This window comes from Danio rerio, chromosome 6, assembly GCF_052040795.2.
Source record: "Danio rerio strain M-AB ecotype USA chromosome 6, GRCz13ab, whole genome shotgun sequence".
Classification (NCBI taxonomy): Eukaryota; Metazoa; Chordata; class Actinopteri; order Cypriniformes; family Danionidae; genus Danio; species Danio rerio.
This window is the reverse complement of record NC_141026.1, coordinates 18504153-18523526: the sequence shown is the minus strand read 5'-3', so window position 1 is coordinate 18523526 and position 19374 is coordinate 18504153. Positions and strand designations below refer to the sequence as shown.

The 19374-nt window shown below is 40.6% G+C and overlaps 1 protein-coding gene across 1 annotated transcript; it reads left to right on the top strand.

The window, feature by feature from the left end:
• Positions 1-4126: 4126 nt before the first annotated feature.
• LOC137495850 (serine/threonine-protein kinase pim-3) lies at positions 4127-19024 on the top strand. Its single transcript, XM_087256237.1, has 7 exons — positions 4127-4253; positions 10977-11147; positions 11270-11352; positions 11467-11517; positions 11594-11966; positions 12092-12271; positions 17650-19024. The coding sequence occupies exons 1-7, from the start codon at positions 4127-4129 to the stop codon at positions 17715-17717; spliced, it is 1053 nt and encodes a 350-aa protein (XP_087112363.1). The 3' UTR covers positions 17718-19024.
• The last annotated feature ends 350 nt before the right edge of the window (positions 19025-19374 follow it).

The following is a 19374-nucleotide window of genomic DNA, read 5'->3' as shown; positions in this document are numbered from 1 at the left end:
AGAAAAATAAATAAATAAATGTATAAAAACACAGTTTAGTTTTTCTCAGTGGCTTTGGTGCATTTCTCACAACACTTTTTACATTTGCACAACAGTTAATGCATTTCTCAAAACAATTAGCACAAACTGCAAAACCTAGTTGATAACCTGAAAAAGTGAATCACCTACTCAAAATGGATAGCTCATTCCTCAAAAGCAAGTATTGATGTCAATGAGAGTGTCAGTGTCATCAAGAGGAAAAGTCCTGGCAAGTGTTTATAAAAAGATAGTCAAATGGCTTTGTCATGTTTTCATTATGACAGTTTGCTCTATTTTTTTTTCAATGCAATAAAGTCTGATTTTGGTGGCACTTTCTGAAAATGCTCAAGACAGCACTATATACTATTTGCTCAGCCATTTGAAAACTACAGTAAAGTTAGACATCACTGCATTTAGTGAGGAATCTGATTACAAGACACTGAATATGTATGTTTCACATTTTTACTGCAGATGCTCTTTGCAATTCTAATTTATTCACAGCATTGGGCAAAAGAATAAATACACTCTTATTTACAACAAACATAAACTCCCTTTGGGCAGAGCTGTGCACAACTTTAAACAATATGTGCTGTGCACAACTTTCAAACATTAAGTACATATTGCAACTGAACCTACAACATACACAGGTCTGTAAATCATTCATGAAATTGTTCAATTTAGAAGACATTTTCTGGAAAATAAAGATGTAAAAGTTTTAATAAAATTTGCTTGTCAGATTTCGACAACTTGTTCAGCATTTTTGTATGTAATGACTCAAGTAATGAAATGAGGACTATTAGTTTTTAAATGGAATGACTTTTCAGTATTCACAAGTTTAGTTAATTTTGACTGACATGACATAAGCGAATAATAATTTTATAAACAGCAGAGAGTTGTATGAAAGCAATTGATACATGTCCAAAAGCATTCACAATTTGTTGGAAGGAATGAGAAACTGCTACTATGATGTGCACAAATGACTAATAGTTTTGAGAAATGCATTAACTGTTGTGCAAATGTAAATAGTGTTGTGAGAAATGCACCAAAGCCACTGAGAAAAACTGTAATATGTTGAATCATTTTGGGTTTTGGAGATAACTGGCAACGTTCTAGTGCCCGGCTACACGTGTCATCAATATCTGCACACCGCTATAAGAATAACGTCAAATCTGGCTAATAATAAAGGATAATTCAAGCTTATTAAAAAAATGATATATTTATTTATTTATTGAAAGCAACATGATTCTCCCCAGCTCATGGCTTTGTTAATACTGAATAGGTTTGAACTGCTGTGATCAGCCCGATTTGAAATTCTGGATTTCAATCATGTCTGTTATGATCAGGGAGGCTGCGATTTGTGTTCAAGATGGCGAGGTGCAAGATTCTATCTTTAAACGGCTCACATTACCAGATAATCTGCGCTGAGAACCGATCAAAGTCCTCGACAAGATTTCATCTCCGATTCTCAGGAGGTCAAAATAAATTGGACTAAAACTTCTGTAGTCTGAGCTCAGCTTTAGATAGATAGATGTATTCTCTGCGGCAGGCGTTTCTTTTTCAGGTAGTGGACACACAACAGACAGAAGAAGGAAACTCACAAGAGCATCAGTGGAGATTTGTCTAAGGAACGCTGGAGAACATTTAGTGCACTGCAGGAGTTCAGCAAGCATGTAGAGCTCTGTCAGTCGTGTCTTTGTCTTTTACAGTCTGGAGTGCAGCTTGTGAAGAAATATAGGAATCACACACCTCAGCAATGACTGGACACTGATGGTCAGGAGTATCCTTTAAAAACAGGTGGATAGGTGCATGGCATGAATGTCCTTCCAAGAGGAAGAGGGTAGTGGTAGACATGGATTGTTAGCTAGATGTCTTCTCTGTGGCTGTTATTTATTGTAGGTAATGGACATACAGCAGGGAGAAGAGAGAGACTCACAAGAGCATCAGTGGAGATTTTTTTTTAAATTGCTGGAGAACAGCATGTGCATTGCAGGAGCTCAGCCATCAGTTAGGGCTCTGTTGGTGCTGTCTTAGTCTTTTGCAGACTGGAGTGAAGCAGAAAGAAGAGAGTCACAAGGGAACAGAGGAGATATGTCTGAAGAGCACTGGAGAAAACTTTGTTTATTGCTGGAGATCAGCAGCATGTAGAGTTTTGTTAGTCTTGTTTTTGTCTTGTATGACAGATTACACTGGGCCATGTGGAGAAACGGGACTCACACCTCAGCAATGACTAGAAACTGATGGTCTGGTTAGTCATTTTACTGAATAGATAGGTGGATAAATGAATGAAAAATAGATGTCCTTCCAAAAGGAAGGGGGTGGATGTGGGCATAGATTGTTAGATGTCTTCTCTGTGGCAGTTATTTAAATTGTTCACTGTTAACCCTTGATGTAGATTATGCGGTAAATAACTCTAAAATAGCCAGTGTTCTGCTGTAATGAAAGGAAACAGTATTTTACTGTAAAACCAGCAGGATTTGTATGAAATTGTGTCATGCAAAAAATAAATGACAGTAATTTACTTTATGTAGCCATTACAGGTAGTAACTGTGGTAATAAATGGTAAATTACTGTTCATCTACTCTGATGCTTTATGTGGCTATTTATAGAGAGTTGCATTTATTTTAAGACAGAAAACAATGGTTTAGGCATTAACACACACATACACTGGCTGTCCGTCTTATTCTAAACACAAATGTGTTGTCCTTTAAGGGAGCCACAGGTGTTTGATTTGTTTACTTCTGAGTGTGCTCTATTCTCTGTCTGTCAGTTCAGATGCAGAGTCTGATGTGTTTTAAGCTCTAAATAAGAATCTACAATGAGTGTAAAGGAGTAAATGTGTTCAAATATTTTGAGGGTTTCTAAAATAATGTCTGTGTGTTAAATCCAATTGTTGTTATCCTGAACTGTGCACTTGAAAGCTACATCGTTAGCTAGTTAACATCTCCTCACACTTCTTACATGACTTTCATTGAAGTATATGTATTAATTGGACAACTCATCTTTAATGGTTTTGCCATAATGTACAGATGCAAACAGTGTAATGTGCCTTTCTGGAACTAAGCAAACTAAGTTTTATACACATTAAAATCCTTCAATTTTTTTTTATCTCCTCAGTTAGATAACGTGCACAGAAATCCTCACAGGGAATCATAACAAAGGATTCATACTGTACAGCCATTCACACACAGACCTCCACTGTCAGGTTGTGAATTTGTTAATGTGTTACTTGTTACTTGGAAAAGTCATATTATTTCATAACTTGTGTTACTTGTAATGCGTTACCCCCAACACTGTAACCATCGATGTCAAACTCAGTTCCTGGAGTTCCCCCCCTACTTCAACACACAAGTCCTACTGTATATACACTGCATGTGTTGTTCATTATTGAACCTTTTTGTTTCATTGTAAATAGAAAATGTCTTCATACCTGCTGATTTGTTTAATTTTGTTAGACATTTTCTGTTGTTTGTTTGTTTGCTGCCAAAACAATAAAATACATTTGTCTGAAGAATTGATTTGCTTTTTATTTTTCATAACAGTTCAGAAAACTGATTAATTTGAGTTAAACTACAATAACTACTGTATATATGATTTACCATTAATGTGTGTGCAGTAGCGATTATGCTGTGAGTACAGAACTACAGTACAGTAATTAACTATAAGCAGTTTCCAGTTAGTTTCCGCTACTGCTCTGTTACACTGACTAACACTGTTGCCAGTATTCCACTGTAAAAAAAGTTAAACCTGGTAAGATCTAATACATTTATTACAGTATTTATTATTTGTTAACATTAGTTAATGTAAATAAAGTTTCATTGTTAATTCACGTGAACTCACTGGACATTAACTAATATTAACAATTTAATTTAATATTACATTAATAATAAAACAGCCCAGACCTGGCAATGGTCATGCAAGCAGACCAGCTTTTCTCACACTGAAGCATATATATGCATAAACACACTCCTCAAAGATCTCTCTTAAATGAATGTTTTCTGCAGAATGCTTTATTTTAATATATTTGTGCATAAACATTAAATCAGTCAGTATCAAAGTCAAAACTGTAAACAAAAAACTTCAAAAAAAATCTCAAGATCACATTTAAAAAATGAGTTCACCCAAATGGTACACGCCACTGGTACTTCACAGCTACTGTGGGGTCACCCATTGTGGAGAGATCTCAGCTGAGATGCCCAACCAAGACAAACCACCTGATTCTGGACAGCAGAAGATTGGCCTGACGCCCAGAAAGAAGATGTTGCCTGAATGACCGGAAGAAACTTCAAAATGACCGGAGTTACAGATGGACCAAGCTACTGTAAGCTCTTCTCTGGAATAAATATAACACACACACACACACACACATAGAGTAACACGAAATAAGTCTTGCAGACATTAAGAATTAAATATTTATAGGTCAAATATTTATTAATAACCTTCATTTAAAGAATATTTTAATAATAATAAAATTAAAAAAAGTTTTCAGTGTCTTGAAATGGCCGAGTACTTTCACTAAAACACATTGAAATGAAAGGATTATTTCATCAAACATGTAAAACTTACGATCCTGAGGAAAAATAAAAGAAGTGACCACTATAAAGTTATTGGTTATCCTGAATTAAATTAATGCAAATTATTGAGAAAATTCCATGTTTAATGTTATAAAATTGACTCGAAAAAGCGAAAATTTTCAATTCATCATTGTGTTAAATGTGAAAAGAAGCAAGTAAACACACAAAATAATCTACAATAAAAAAGAAATTGATTTAAAATGACACAAAATGTGTAAATGATGACAAGTTTATTTTATATGTGTGAAAACAATTCAGCTAATTGTACTTTACTGCATTTATGACAAAAAGATGTTTTAAAATGAAAATAATCTTCAAAATAAGAATCTAAAACTTCCAGTAGGTGGTGGTAAATACACACACTTACATACCTTTAACTACACATGACATTTTACTCCACCTTACATATTACTCACCCGGATATATATAATTGTATGAGGGTCATTCTCACTATAAAGTGCCTTCGAGACTAAATTGTTTGAGAGTTTTGATTTAACCACAGTTGTTGTATTAATTAGACCTTAGACTGTAAGAAATGAATGTTGGTCAAGCTCCTGCACTTTTTACAAATAATCTGCAAGTAGAAAAACAGTAAACAAACCTCACATTGTGTCAACCCTGTCATGGACAAATGTAAAGTATCAGTACAGTCAGAGCATCTGGAAAGTTTTCACAGCGCTTCACTTTAACCACATTTTTATGTTACAACCTTAATTCAAAATGAGTCAAATTTATTTATTACCTCTAAATTCTACACACAATACCCCATAATGACAATGTGATTTTTTTTTCAAATTGTTGCAAATGTATTACATTTGAGAAATCACATGTACATGTACTCAGAGATGGTAGAATCTCACAAATGTTTTAAGTGTTGCCCAGCCGCAGCTCTACAGTTGTCTGTTAGAGAGGCTCTGCTGCTCATGCCCAGGAGGATGCGGGACTTCCAGTTGAGTGTGCACTTATCCCTGAGGACACACCTTGATTTGGGTATGATACACAAGGGTGATGGCATCCACAACCCAGTGTGCCAGCCTCTGCTTGATATGGCACTTTCCTTCTGCCGACTCCCAAAACAGACACAAAGCAAAATAAAACAAAAAGAAGAAAAAAAACAGACTAGAGAATGCTCTGTTTGGGCCACGTAAACACCCAGTGTGCGACCTGATCACAGCAATGGAGGGGTTAAGTAAGCCTCCTCCAGGGTCAATGCTTAAAGTCTCACTATCTGATCTGGAGTGGTAGGAACCTTGGGCACATAGCCAGGCCAGTCTCAGGACAATGTGAGAGTTAGCTGGCCCAAATTCCAAGCATGATTTGCTGACAGAAAATGCCTCCAGGTCCCGGACTCTATTAATAGAAGCCAGTGTGATCAGCAGAGCTGTCTTCAAGAAAAGAAAACTTAAAGATACTGAATCAAGTGGCTCTCTTTGCAGTGCGCAGAGGATCACAGAGTGATCCCAAAAGGTCATGAGAGGTCAGCTACCGATGCTGGCAGGTCACTTAAGGTTTCTATGTCATGTCTATAGATCACACATGAAGGTTCCAGAGATTTGATTTGATTTATTTATTTTCAAACAGAAATATCACACATAAAACATCATTAACAAAAAATACATTTCAACATGGTCAAAAATGGAGTGGGATGAAGCACAAGCCGTCTCGGGTTACGTATGTAACCATAGTTCCCCGAGAGGGAACGAGACACCGCGTCTAACCAGAACGCTAGGGGAACACCTCTTTTATACGCGTCTTGAAGCACATGTGAAATCAATCTAATGTAATTAAGCAGGTGTCGTCAGACCAGAGAGTATAAAAGCCTGTACTGAGCATTCAGTATCAACTTCGAATTTGCTTGAAAGAAGTAACTGGCAGAAGAGAGTATGGCGGAATACGCAGTGTCTCGTTCCCTCTCGGGGAACTATGGTTACATACGTAACCCGAGACGTTCCCCATCTAGGGAACTTCAACACTGCGTCTAACCAGAACGCTAGGGGAACGCAATACCCACTAGGCCAGACTCACTGCTGACTGTGAACGCACACTACGCAGTGAGAATAGAGGACCCTGGTGAGGGGTCTACATCGAGTTGATAGTGACGCACAAATGTATGTGGAGTCGACCATCCTGCCGCCAAACAAATGTCAGAAAGGGCTGAGCCCGAAATAGACGCTTTGGAGGCCCCGACAGCCCTTGTGGAGTGGGCCTTAACAAATTTAGGTGCAGGGCGTCCAGCAGCCTGATAGGTAAATGAGATAGTCTCAACTAGGGTCCGAAGCAGACCAGTAACTGTTCACTCTTTCTCCAGTTGATAACCCGGTTAACATATGTATTCAGAGCTCTAACTGGGCAGAGTAAGTTTAACTTCTCTTGGTCCGACGACTGAAATGGGGGCGGCCTGTAGCACAGCAGGTCTCACCACATGAGTGGGCACCTTAGGCACGTACCCCGGTCTGGGATAAAGAAAGGCTTTGGACATGCCTGGAGCAAACTCCAAAAATGAAGGTGCAACCGACAAAGCCTGGAGGTCACCAACCCTTTTTAAGGAAGAAATAGCTAATAAGAAAGCTGTTTTTAGTGTCAGAAACTTATCTGACGCCTCCTGCAGTGGCTCAAATGGGGGAACAGAGATGCCCCCGAGCACCAATGTTAAATCCCATGTCGGTACCCTGTGTGTGCTGACAGGCCTTAGCCTTATGGCTCCACGAAGGAAGCGACGAATTAGCGGATCCTGTCCTAGTGACTCATCATCTAGGGGAGAACGGTAGGCCGCTATAGCTGACACGTACACTCTCAGAGTGGATGCAGCTAACCCAGCAGACAGGCGATCTTGGAGAAATTCCAGCACTGAGGCTACCTGGCAGCTGACTGGGTTCAGCTGGTGTTCTCTGCACCAAGCTGAAAAGAGAGCCCATTTTAGGGCATAAAGCTTCCTTGTGGAGGGAGCCCTGGAGCTTAGAATGGTCTGAGCAACCTCGGTTGACAGTCCATACTCTATGAGGTGGGCCCCCTCAGAGGCCACACCCACAGTTTTCACAGGTCGGGTAGGGGATGAAGTATCATTCCTCCCGCCTGGGACAGAAGGTCCCTACTGATGGGGATCTCCCACGAGAGACCCGCCAGCAGGGCTATGAGGTCCGAAAACCAAATCCTGGTAGGCCAAACCGGGGCTACCAGCAGTAACTGTACTCAGTCTTGACGGACCCTCTCCAGGACTCCTGGGAGCAGAGCGATCGGGGGAAAAGCATACAGACGTAGCCTCGGCTATGTCTGAACCATGGCAACCAGTCCCAGAGGGGCTGGATGCGAGAGAGAAAACCATAGTACGCAATGCGTGGTCTCTTGGGAAGCAAACAGGTCTACCTGCGCTTTCCCTAATCTTTCTCAAATGGACTCCACCACCTCGGGGTGAAGAAGTTTCCATTCCCTGAATCTCACCCCCTGCCTCGACAGGAGATCTGCTCCCATGTTCAGATGGCCCGGGACATACATTGCCCTGATGGACAGGATTTTGTTCTGGGCCCACAGGAGGATCCGATGTGCTAGTTTGCATAGCATTCGAGACTTCAGACCCCCCTGCTGGTTGATGTAAGCGACAACCAATGTGTTGTTTGTGCAGACTAAAACATGATAGCCCCTTAGATCTGGGAGAAAGTGTTTTAAGGCCAGAAACACGGCCATCATCTCCAGGCAGTTTATGTGCCAGTAACGATGATGTTCTCCCCATCGTCCCGCTGCGGGAAGCCCCCTCAGGGTTGCTCCCCAGCCCGTTAGAGAAGCATCTGTCATAAGCATGACGCGATGACAGACAGCCCCCAACACTAGGCCCTGGGACAGGAACCAGGGCATTTTCCACATACTTAAGGCTCGAAGGCTCATGAGATCCAACAACCTCTGAAAGTGTTTCACAGTGATGAACTGGCCTAGTTTGACTCTGTGTACGGTTGACTGAATCGAAGCGATTCATGGCGGGGACAGACGTGCTCGCATCGTCATGGAGTCCCATAGCACATCTAAAAAAATGGTCGTCCTGGCTGGAACAAGCACACTTTTTGCGGTGTTTAACCGAAACCCCAACCTTCTGATATGGGTGAGAACGACATCTCGATGCCGAACTGCCATATCGTGAGTCTGAGCTAGAGTTAGCCAATCGTCTATGTAGTTTAGGATACGTATACCCTGCATACGAAGTGGAGCTAGTGCCGCTTTGACTATTTTGGTAAAGGTTCGAGGTGACAGAGCTAGGCCGAATGGAAGAACCCGATACTGGAACGCTTCGCCCCCGCAGGTGAACCTCAGGTATTTCCTGTGTTGGGGAAGGATGGAAATATGGAAGTATGCGTCTTTCAGGTCTATCGTCACAAACCAGTCCTTGGACTGAATTTGTGACACCACGTTTTTGATGGTTAACATCCTGAACCTGAGGGCCCTGACGGACTGATTTAGATTTCTCAGATCTAATATGGGACGCAATCCCCCATCCTTTTTGGGAACTATAAAATACCGACTGTAAAACCCTGACTCTCTGTCGAGTGGGAGAACACGCTCTATTGCGCCTTTTATTAATAAGGCCAGTACTTCCTGTTCCATAACCAGAGCCTGTTCTGGCTTCACTATGGTGGGTGCAATACCGTTGAAGCGAGGTGGGCGTGCACAAAACTGTATTTTGTAGCCATGTTCTACTGTGAACAGGACCCACTGGGACACCATCGGCAGGTGTTTCCACGCTGCCAAAAAATGTGCTAGGGGTACCAACCTCTCGAGACTGGCATCTGGTTGTTCTTTGACCCCCCTGCAGAGGGGGTGGGGCCCCCAATGCCCTCAGACACTGAGGAACGCCCACCCCGGGAGACACAGAGCCCCCCACCAACATAAGTGGTGAGGTGGCCTCTCCCTTTCTCCACGGACCCTGGTTCAGTGAGAGCGCTGAATGGTGCTCTCGGTGTCCAGGGGGGGCCCTGGAAAGCCTGACTCCCAACACGTCAGGACTTTGTTTTATCCTTTGTACTTCATGATATGAGGAGCTGGTTGACGGCTGGGGCTGTCTTTTAACAGCCCCCTGACTTTTTGATCTTGGGGGGAGAAAGTCCCAGAGGGAGCTAGAGCGTTTTTTAACTCTGTCGAAGGATTCGGCGACGCGATCGACGGCGTCACCGAAGAGCCCTGAGCTCGATATTGGAGCGTCCATAAAAATAGCTCTATCGGTTTCTGACACTTCTGCTTGTGTCAGCCAGAGGTGCCGCTCAGTAGCCACCAGGGTAGCCATAGATCGCCCCAAACTAGAGGCTGCCTCTTTAGTAGCTCTTAAAGCTAGATCTGACGCCCGAAGAGCTTCTCGAAGCTGTTCGGGTGTTGCTCCCCCACCATCTAGGCACTCTTTAATTAGGTCAGCCTGATATGCCTGCAGCACTGACATGGTGTGCAGGCATCCAACAGACTGACCAGCCGTCATATATGCTTTGCTGACTAGACCCGATGTTACTCTAAATGGTCTCGACAACAAAGGAGGGACCCTTGCAGATTTTAGATCTGAACGACGATGACGTGCTAAGTCCTCTTCTATCATTGGCATTACTGTACATGCCTTTTCCCCTAGCCCACGAACTGCTGAATAAATAGCTGTTTTTGGTGTCATTAACCATGCTGAATACGGATTTTTCCATGATTTAGAAACCGCATCATGTAGCTCGGGACAAAAGGGGAGGTCCCTTAGTGGAGGATCTACTCTGCTGGGTAATTCTCTCTCATCCAGCATTCCTGTCAGACGCAGCTGCTGCTGCTCACGTGCTGGCTGCCAATCTATTACTTCGAACCTGTCAGCAGCACGTGAAATCACCTCCACTAACTCCTCATATTCCACTGACTGGGGCGGCAGATTCCCCGACCCTCTTTGTATTTGTTGCTGCGGCGCCTCGGTTTCCTCGGAAACGAAGGACGCCGCCCTCCCACGAGGCGCAGAAGAAACCGCAGAGCGTGCTTCTGACGCTCCCGAAGGAGGATTAGATCTCACATTTTGGAAGTAATTCATATAGCGAGATATGATCATGAGGATTAGATCTCTTAACTTCTGTAATCCTTTTCATATTAGTCAAACACCATACAGCATCATACAGTGATATACAATGACAAACAAATGAAAGATTAAAAACACTCACCTCCTCTTTCTTCACCCATGTGGGACATGGACAGCCTCCTCCAACCTGCAATAAAACAGACAAAAACAGACAAATATAAAAAAATAAATGTAAAACAAAGTAAAGAAGAAGAAGGAATGAAAAAAGAGCAACAAAAATGTGTTTAAAAAAATAATCATGTAGTTTACAGAAGTTAACAAAAGGATTACAGAAGTTAACAAAAAAGATTCATTAAAAATGTTTTGATGCACAGAAGATACACGGGACGGCACCACTGAGCTTCCTGGTTTTTTGGCTCCTCTGCCTTCACATTTGGCTGATTCTGCATCCACAGACCAGAGGAACAGCAAGAGGAAAAGGCAGAGCAGCAACCAGCAAACACTGTCCACCTCGTCCAGCAGACCAGCCAAACGCTCTCGCAGAGGTCAGCACAGCTCATCTTCTAGATCTTATGGCTCAGTTAGGAAATGATTTGTCATTGAAGAGACCGCAGCATGTTTTCTCTTTCTCTCTTTTCTTCATTTCTTGTGCTCTTCTGTGTTGCAGACTTGTACCTGAAGGGCCCGTTGCTGGGACGAGGTGGATTCGGCTCTGTGTTTGCTGGGATGCGCAGGTCTGATGGACTGCCAGTAAGAGATTTTCTTCCCTCCTTTGTTCAGACATGCTTTAGAAATGTTGCTGTCAGTAAATGTCATGTGTCACAATCAGGCAGGTGTGATTTACTCTGCTTTTCCTGTCTGCAGGTGGCCATCAAGTACGTGTCGAAGGACCGGACCCCCGAGCGACTGAAAGTTGTATGTTTTGATGTGAATCTGTTGTGTTTGCTGTGTTTGATTGAGTTCTGGATATAATGGAGGGTTTGTCCTGCAGGATGGTCAGGGTCGGCTGCCGCTGGAGGTGGCATTGATGACCCGTGTCACATCAGCTCCTGCCTGCCCCAGTGTCCTGCAGCTGCTGGACTGGTTTGACCGTCCCAGGCGCTACATCCTGATCCTGGAGCGACCGGATCCTTGCCAAGATCTCCAGAGCTTCTGTGAGGAGAACGGCTGTCTGGATGAGCTTCTTGCAAAGAAAGTGCTGGTGCAGCTGATTGCGGCCCTAAAACACTGCGAGAGCCGCGGCGTCCTGCACCGGGACGTCAAACCAGAAAACCTGCTGATCTCCACAGAGTCCCAGGACATCAAGCTGCTGGACTTCGGCTGTGGAGATCTGCTGAAGCGCTCGGCCTACAAATACTTTGCAGGTGAGTTTGAGTTACAGAAGGAAACGTTCTGTTGATGTTTGTGAACTTCTGCTGATCCACTAAAGGGAATTTGTCTGTACTGGAGCATGTTGAGCAGATGTTTGTGGTCTTCTTATGTCTCTCAGGCACTCCTGCATACGCTCCTCCTGAGTGGTTTCGTAGACATCGCTACCATGCGACTCCAGCTACAGTCTGGTCAGTAGGAGTGACGCTCTACAACATCCTGTGTGACCGTTTCCCATTCAGAGGCGCACAGAGGGTCACGTCCAGAAGCAGACTGACCTTCCCTAGGAGCTTGTCAACAGGTAAGAGATTCAGACACATTCAGAGATAGCCTGGCGAGCGAGCAGAAGTGTGTTGTTGTGTGTTTCTGAAGACGGTGTTGTGTGTAACAGAGTGCCGTCAGCTGATTCGCTGGTGTCTCAGTGCAGCACCGGCTGATCGACCCAGTTTAGCTGACATTGAGAGCCATCCCTGGTTGCACTGCACAGGTGGCCAGTGACATTACACTTATCTAAATCCAGCAGTCATGGCTTGGGTTGCATTGTCAGGTTCAGTGTAGATAAACGCTGTCAATGATTTGTAGAAGGAGAGCAGGAGGGGCAGAGGAACTGAGGAGAACAGATCCTGATCCTGAGCTTCCTCTGCTGCATCTGTGAGCCTCTGTGTGAAGCTGTACGAGCTGAAGACACACACACACACACACACACACACACACACACATAAGCTAGTCTACAGTAGACAAATGTACAGTTTCTAGACCACTTAGAGAAAAACAGGGGAAGGTGTTAAATAAATCATAAACAATAAAGTTATTTTATATGCAATTACAGCAGTTTTTTTTGTCTTTACTGGTTTCACTAAAATGTAAATGTTCAAACCAAGGGCAGCACAGTGACTCAGTGGTTAGCACTGTAACCTCACAGCAAGAAGGTCGCTGGTTCGAGTACCAGCAGGGCCAGTTGACATTTCTGTGTGGAGTTTGAATGTTCTCCATGTGTTGGCATGGGTTTCCCCCACAGTTCAATGACATGTGGTTTATGTGAATTGAATAAACTAAATTGGCCATAGTGTGTTTGTGCATGTGAGAGTGTGTGGATGTTTCTCAGTACTGGGTTGCAGCTGGATGGGCATCTGCTGTGTAAAACATATGCTGGATATTTTGGCGGTTCATTCCCCTGTGGCGACCCCTGATGAATAAAGGGACTAAGCTGAAGGAAAATGAATGAATGAACACAGACACTGGAGGAATTAGGAGACTCTGTTAAGTCAGATATGATCATGCTGTCTGTAGTGTGCTGAACTAACTAGACCAAAACTTTATTTGCAAAATTTGATGTCTGAATTTAAAACATAAAAATCTAAACTAGCCGAATTGTTTTACTTAAACACAGATCTGTCGATAATAAACTCAGTAAATGTCCATACACGCATGCTGATATTTAACAAATGTTTTTTTATTTTGAGTGATCTTCAATTTAAGTAAAAAAGAAAAGTTTCTATGAGAATTTGAAATGAACAATATTGTGTTTTTGTGGACATTGAACTACAAAATTTCAACATTGAAGCGTGCTGAATAGTTTTTTGATTTAATCTTCAATTCAAAGTTAGAAAAAATACAAATACTAAACTTCTTACGAGAATTTAAAGTAAACACTACTGTGTTTTTCTTCTTTTGTGCACATCAAATTACAAATTATCCCAATATAGCGCAATAAATCTCTTTTTAGGACGATCTTCAGTTTCAGGTTAGAATACAATTATAATTTAAAAAATAACTTTATTTAAACAATATGTTTTTTTCATGTGTAGGTCAAAGTTTCAACAGCTCAATCATTTTAAAAAGCATGTGCTCAAACCAAAAGAAGTAAAAAAGTGCTTTTGTGGTGCAGGGTCACGTCTCCCCTCAGTAAGTGATCATAGACAACACAGGGGGGCAATGTTCAGCAGAGAGAATCACAATTTAACTAAAACGTATAAGACTGCGTGTTTTTCATCATCTCAACAGTTTGTCTAATGAAACACACAATAATTTAACATTTATTTTAACAAATACAGCTCATAGTGTTAATAACATTGTTTACTCTACACTTTGTACCGTGATCATGATGATTATTTGTTATGAGCAGGGCTGGATTAGGTGATTTGGGGGCCCTAAGCAATTCGAGTCATGAGACCCGGAAGTCTTACAGTAATAAGCACTTTTCATATTTGCTTATTTATTTAGCTGTCTTTATCTTATAGCAATCTGTCTTGCTTTCTATATTTTTATCTTAACACAATCTCTACATTTTAAAAGATTTGTTTGCTTAAAATGAGTTCACAACTAAAATTAATGAACAAACTATTTGTTTTCTGAAACTAAATTTTCATCTGATTTGACTGCTGGACTGATCCATGATTGGGGGTGGGGGGACACAATTGCACACATGCTATTTAAGGTAAAATGTATTTGTTAAAGCCTTATCCTACAAAATATGACAGGAAATTACATTATTAGTATTTATTGTCTGCCTCCAGACTTTCTTGGGGCCCTAAGCGGATAATATAACTTTTCATTAATAAAAATACCAAGTTTTGGCATCAAAGGTGTGTTTAACTTACTCATTAGGCAGCAACAAACATTTAATTCATATTGTAAGTTCTCTGAACTTAACATTTAAATTTCTTTAAATGATTCACCATGTCATTTAAAATGATTGGTTGTGCTTGAGATTCTGCCTTGACAACCGTGCTGATTGGTCAATATATGTTATATGACACAAGGTGGTCATTTTGCTTGTGATGCTGAATTCTCCTGAAGCGCAGCAGGACAGAGGCACTACCTGAACCCATCTGATGAAAGAGAAAAGTTAAATTAGTCAGTAGATATTTAAATGCTTGTATACATCTTTCTTAATTGATATACACGCTGGGGCAACACAGTGACTCCGTGGTTAGCATTGTCGCCTCACAGTAAGAAGGTCACTGGATCGAGTCCCGGCTGGGCCAGTTGGCATTTCTGTGTGGAGTTTGCATGTTCTCCCCTCGTTCACGTTAGTTTCCTCCAGGTGCTCTGGTTTCCCCCAAAAGTCCAAGGACATGTGCTATAGGTGAATTGGGTAAGCTAAATTGTCCGTATGTGTGTAGAGCAGACTGACCTTCCCTAGGAGCTTGTCAACAGGTAAGAGATTCAGACACATTCAGAGATAGCCTGGTGAGCGAGCAGAAGTGTGTTGTTGTGTGTTTCTGAAGACGGTGTTGTGTGTAACAGAGTGCCGTCAGCTGATTCACTGGTGTCTGAGTGCAGCACTGGCTGATCGGCCCAGTTTAGATGACATTGAGAGCCATCCCTGGTTGCACTGCACAGGTGGCCAGTGACATTACACTTATCTGAATCCAGCAGTCATGGCTTGGGTTGCATTGTCAGGTTCAGTGTAGATAAACGCTGTCAATGATTTGTAGAAGGAGAGCAGGAGGGGCAGAGGAACTGAGGAGAACAGATCCTGATCCTGAGCTTCCTCTGCTGCATCTGTAAGGCTCTGTGTGAAGCTGTACGAGCTGAAGACACACACACACATACACACACACACACACACACACACACACACACACACACACACACATGCACACACACCAGCTCAGAGTGTAAACTAGTATGTGTTTTTAAAATGAGAATATGCAATGAAACAAATATATAATATAAATGAGTAAAACAAGCCAAGAGTAATCTAAATGTTTTTCATAATTAAAAATGGTTGTTTATATTCTGTACAAGAATTCTGTCCTTTTCAAAGAAAATGAACAATAAAATTGAATAAAAAGTAAAAAAAAATAAAAGTCTTTACTGTTTTCAATAAAATATAAATCTTAAACTTTTTTTCTTCTCCAGTAAACAAAATGTTTAAAGTCTGCATGAACTTGAAGTTGCGACTTTTTTTTGTATTGTGACGCAGTTCTTAGAGAAACTGAATATTAAATGACAGCGAGCTGATTGGATGTAGTAAAGTAGGCATTTCATTTAGTAAGATTGGGAAAAGTGTTTGGCCAAAGATATTACAACCTAACAGACACATCCTGCTCACCATTTCTGCTTAGTGTCAAAACTGACAGTTGGAGCAGCGTGGTTAAATATGTTAGTCATGCCCAATTCCTAAGATGTACGTAATCTGACAATTTAACAGAAAAACAAACAGGAAGTGCATTTTTGTATTTCAATTAAGATTATAAGGGCAAAAAAGTTTTGTTTTTTAATGACATGCACAGATAAATAGTTCACCACAACACTAGCAATGTGAGCTAACAAAATCATACGGTTAATTTTGTCATAAGTTAACGGGGACTTTAAAATTAACAGAGACTCACTCACTATCAGTATGATCCTTTAAGAGAAATGGAAACACAGATCAAATTATTTATTGATATAATACATGCTTTATACAGCAAATAAGTTATGCTAGAATACAAGCACAAGATGCTAAACTACATGGTTAGCACTTTCCCATAGAAAACCATTCTAAAGTAAACACTAAACATTCAGTTACAATATCTTACTCCAAATGTTTACAATTTGTTACTTTGATCAGTTCATGACAAGGGTTACAAAGCATGTTTACAAACATCTGCTTTATAATAAACTACAGTAAGGGCTAACAGAGTACAGTTAATAAATTATCATGTTGCATTTCAGTAACACACTGATAATAAATATACATATGTGTTTCCGTGACATAAATGACCAGGTATTATTTCTGCTATAAATATGGCAATAAATAAATGCAGTGGGGCTGGATGGTATGATGTATATATCATTACCGTGGAATCAAATGTGTACTGAAAAAGAGTTTTCTATTCTGTTTATATTTCGAAATGTAGGTGTAGTTAGCTCACGTCTAGCATGCGTAAGGCTGAGAAAGACTCTCTGGCAGTGTTGTCAATTGCTTTATATTTGTGCTGCTCGATATTGGAAAAATCTGACATTGCATTTTTTTTTTTTTGTTTTGCTGCGATATACATTGCGATAGGAATATAATTTCACCAGATGATTTGAATAGCTATATTTGGAAAGCTTTTATTAATTTAGATCGACTTGGATGAAAAAGACTTTTTCTATGCAGTTCATCTGCATTAATTATAACAAATTACAAGCAATAATAAATAAATAAACAGTGCTTTATGCTTTTCTGGGGAGTGGAACAGTATTCAAGTACAGAAACAAAACAATCAAATGTAAAATAACATGGTCATCATTGGATAAATAATGTCAAATTTTGATAATATTTTTATCTTTTAATCATTATTAAAATTAATCCTGCAATGTGACTATTGCAAATACGCACATTGCGATATTGATGCTCAAACAATATATTGTTCACCACTACTTTATATTTTCAACAAAAAGGATCACAAAGTTTATTCATACAAATTTTTATACAAGAAATGTAATATTTGTATTTTAAAGGGGAAAACAACTGTTTATTTCCTTAAAGTGTTTACATGTTTGTAATTTCATTTTTGAGTTATTTACTTGGGATATATTTTATATTTGTGATAAGATGTTACTTGAGAAATGTTTATAATGATAATAATAAGGTTTGACCATAAAACTGTGAAATGTGAGATACAGTGGAATTTGTTGTTCATCTGAAGTCATATTTTATTTACAAAATACACCAGAGATGTTAATGTCTGTTAACTTTACCAGGTAATGATCATCATTTTTGTCATGAAGACTCCTGCTCCGCACCAGAGCCAATGCCTTCCACTGATTGACCAATGGTTCCTGTTCCTGGTTTACCTGTCGCTGGTCAGAAAGAGCAGGATCTGAGGGATTGTCTCAACATCCATCAGTCCACTCTCAGCGGGATTAGAAACACTTGGGTCAGTTTATTTATTTAATTTACTTGGCGCAGTTGGAATTTGGATGTCTCCTAAGGACATTAAAGCCACGATGACAAGTGTGTGTTCGGCAAGAAGACTTACACCTAGTTATCATTAGCTGTGTTTCCATCCAAAGAGATTTATCCACAAAACTGGAATATTGCATAAGACATTTATGAATAAAGCACTGTTTCCATCTAAGAGAACAAAACTGGTCACTTCCTGATAAACCGGCACCAAATATAAAAAAGAAAAAGGGAAATTGCTGTGGTAGGAGAAAACACTGTGGTCCTTTCTCTTATATAATAAATGACTTGCGCCTGGAGATAATAATACTGAACCAGTCTAAGGATGAACTTTGGCTGAATGATTTTAGAATGGCCAAAACAACATTTCAGATGCTCTACATTGTGGTCGGTCCACTTGTTTGCCTAATGCTGTACCATCACTCCTAGTTATCTCATAATCTGTTAAAACAAAATCACATGACTTTCTTTGATGCGCATGTTGGAATTTATTTCAGTAAATGTCTTTCCATCATAGTTGGATGATTCAATTTAGCATTTTAATTCTATGTTTGACGTAATCTCAACTGAAACATGGAGAGAGGGTGGGAAAGATTAGACAAAAAAAACAATCAGCCAATATTGTATTTATATCAATATCACATATCACAGCTCTGCCAGTGAGGGTGGTTGAGCTCAAGCGCATCAAATGAAAAGCAAATGGGAAGCGTCTTGAAAATGGCGGGTTATGTCAGATACTAGAGAGCATTTGAATGATCAAGATTTGATGAGAAACTGAAGTATGAGGTGATGGGGAAAAAATCATTGATCCAATTAGACGAAAGTGAGAAACTGCAAGCTTTGGATGCTTATATCAGTTTTATATCTTCTAAAGACAAATTCTGTCACTCGCTGACATGTAAAAAATATATTTTAATTTCACATTATCTTCAAAGCAACAGTCACCAAAATGACACAATTAGGATCAAAGCCTAAGGGCCCTATCACACACTCACCGCAATAAGGTGCAAGGTGTGTATGGCGTGATTAGTTGCTATTTTCAGATCAGCACAACTGTAATTTTCATGCTTTGCACCACGTTGTTTAAATAGCAAATCCATTTGTGCCACTTTGTGGACTCATGGGTGTTCTGGTCTAAAAATGTGGTGTGTTAAGGCGTATTGTTGGCGCATTGCTATTTTGAGGAACTGAAATAGGCCACGCTATTGACCAGATGAATGCTGGTTTAAAGTCCTGTACAGAGCGTTAGCTAAAGTTAAAGAGTAAAAGTAAAGCAAAGAGAAATTAAAGAGGCCGACTGGAGGAGGCTCAGTCTTCATCCTCGAACAGATGATTTGTCTAACTGTTTTCTCACTAGTGAAGCATTTAGTTTTTCCACTTACAAAGTCCACCATGTATATAGAAAATGAGCCATGGTGCAACACAGCTGACTCTTACTATACGTTCACACCGAAAGCGTCAAGAGCGTCAAAGGTCGCTTTGGGCGCCCTGGTGACAACGCTGTCTGCCTTCACCTTTGGCGG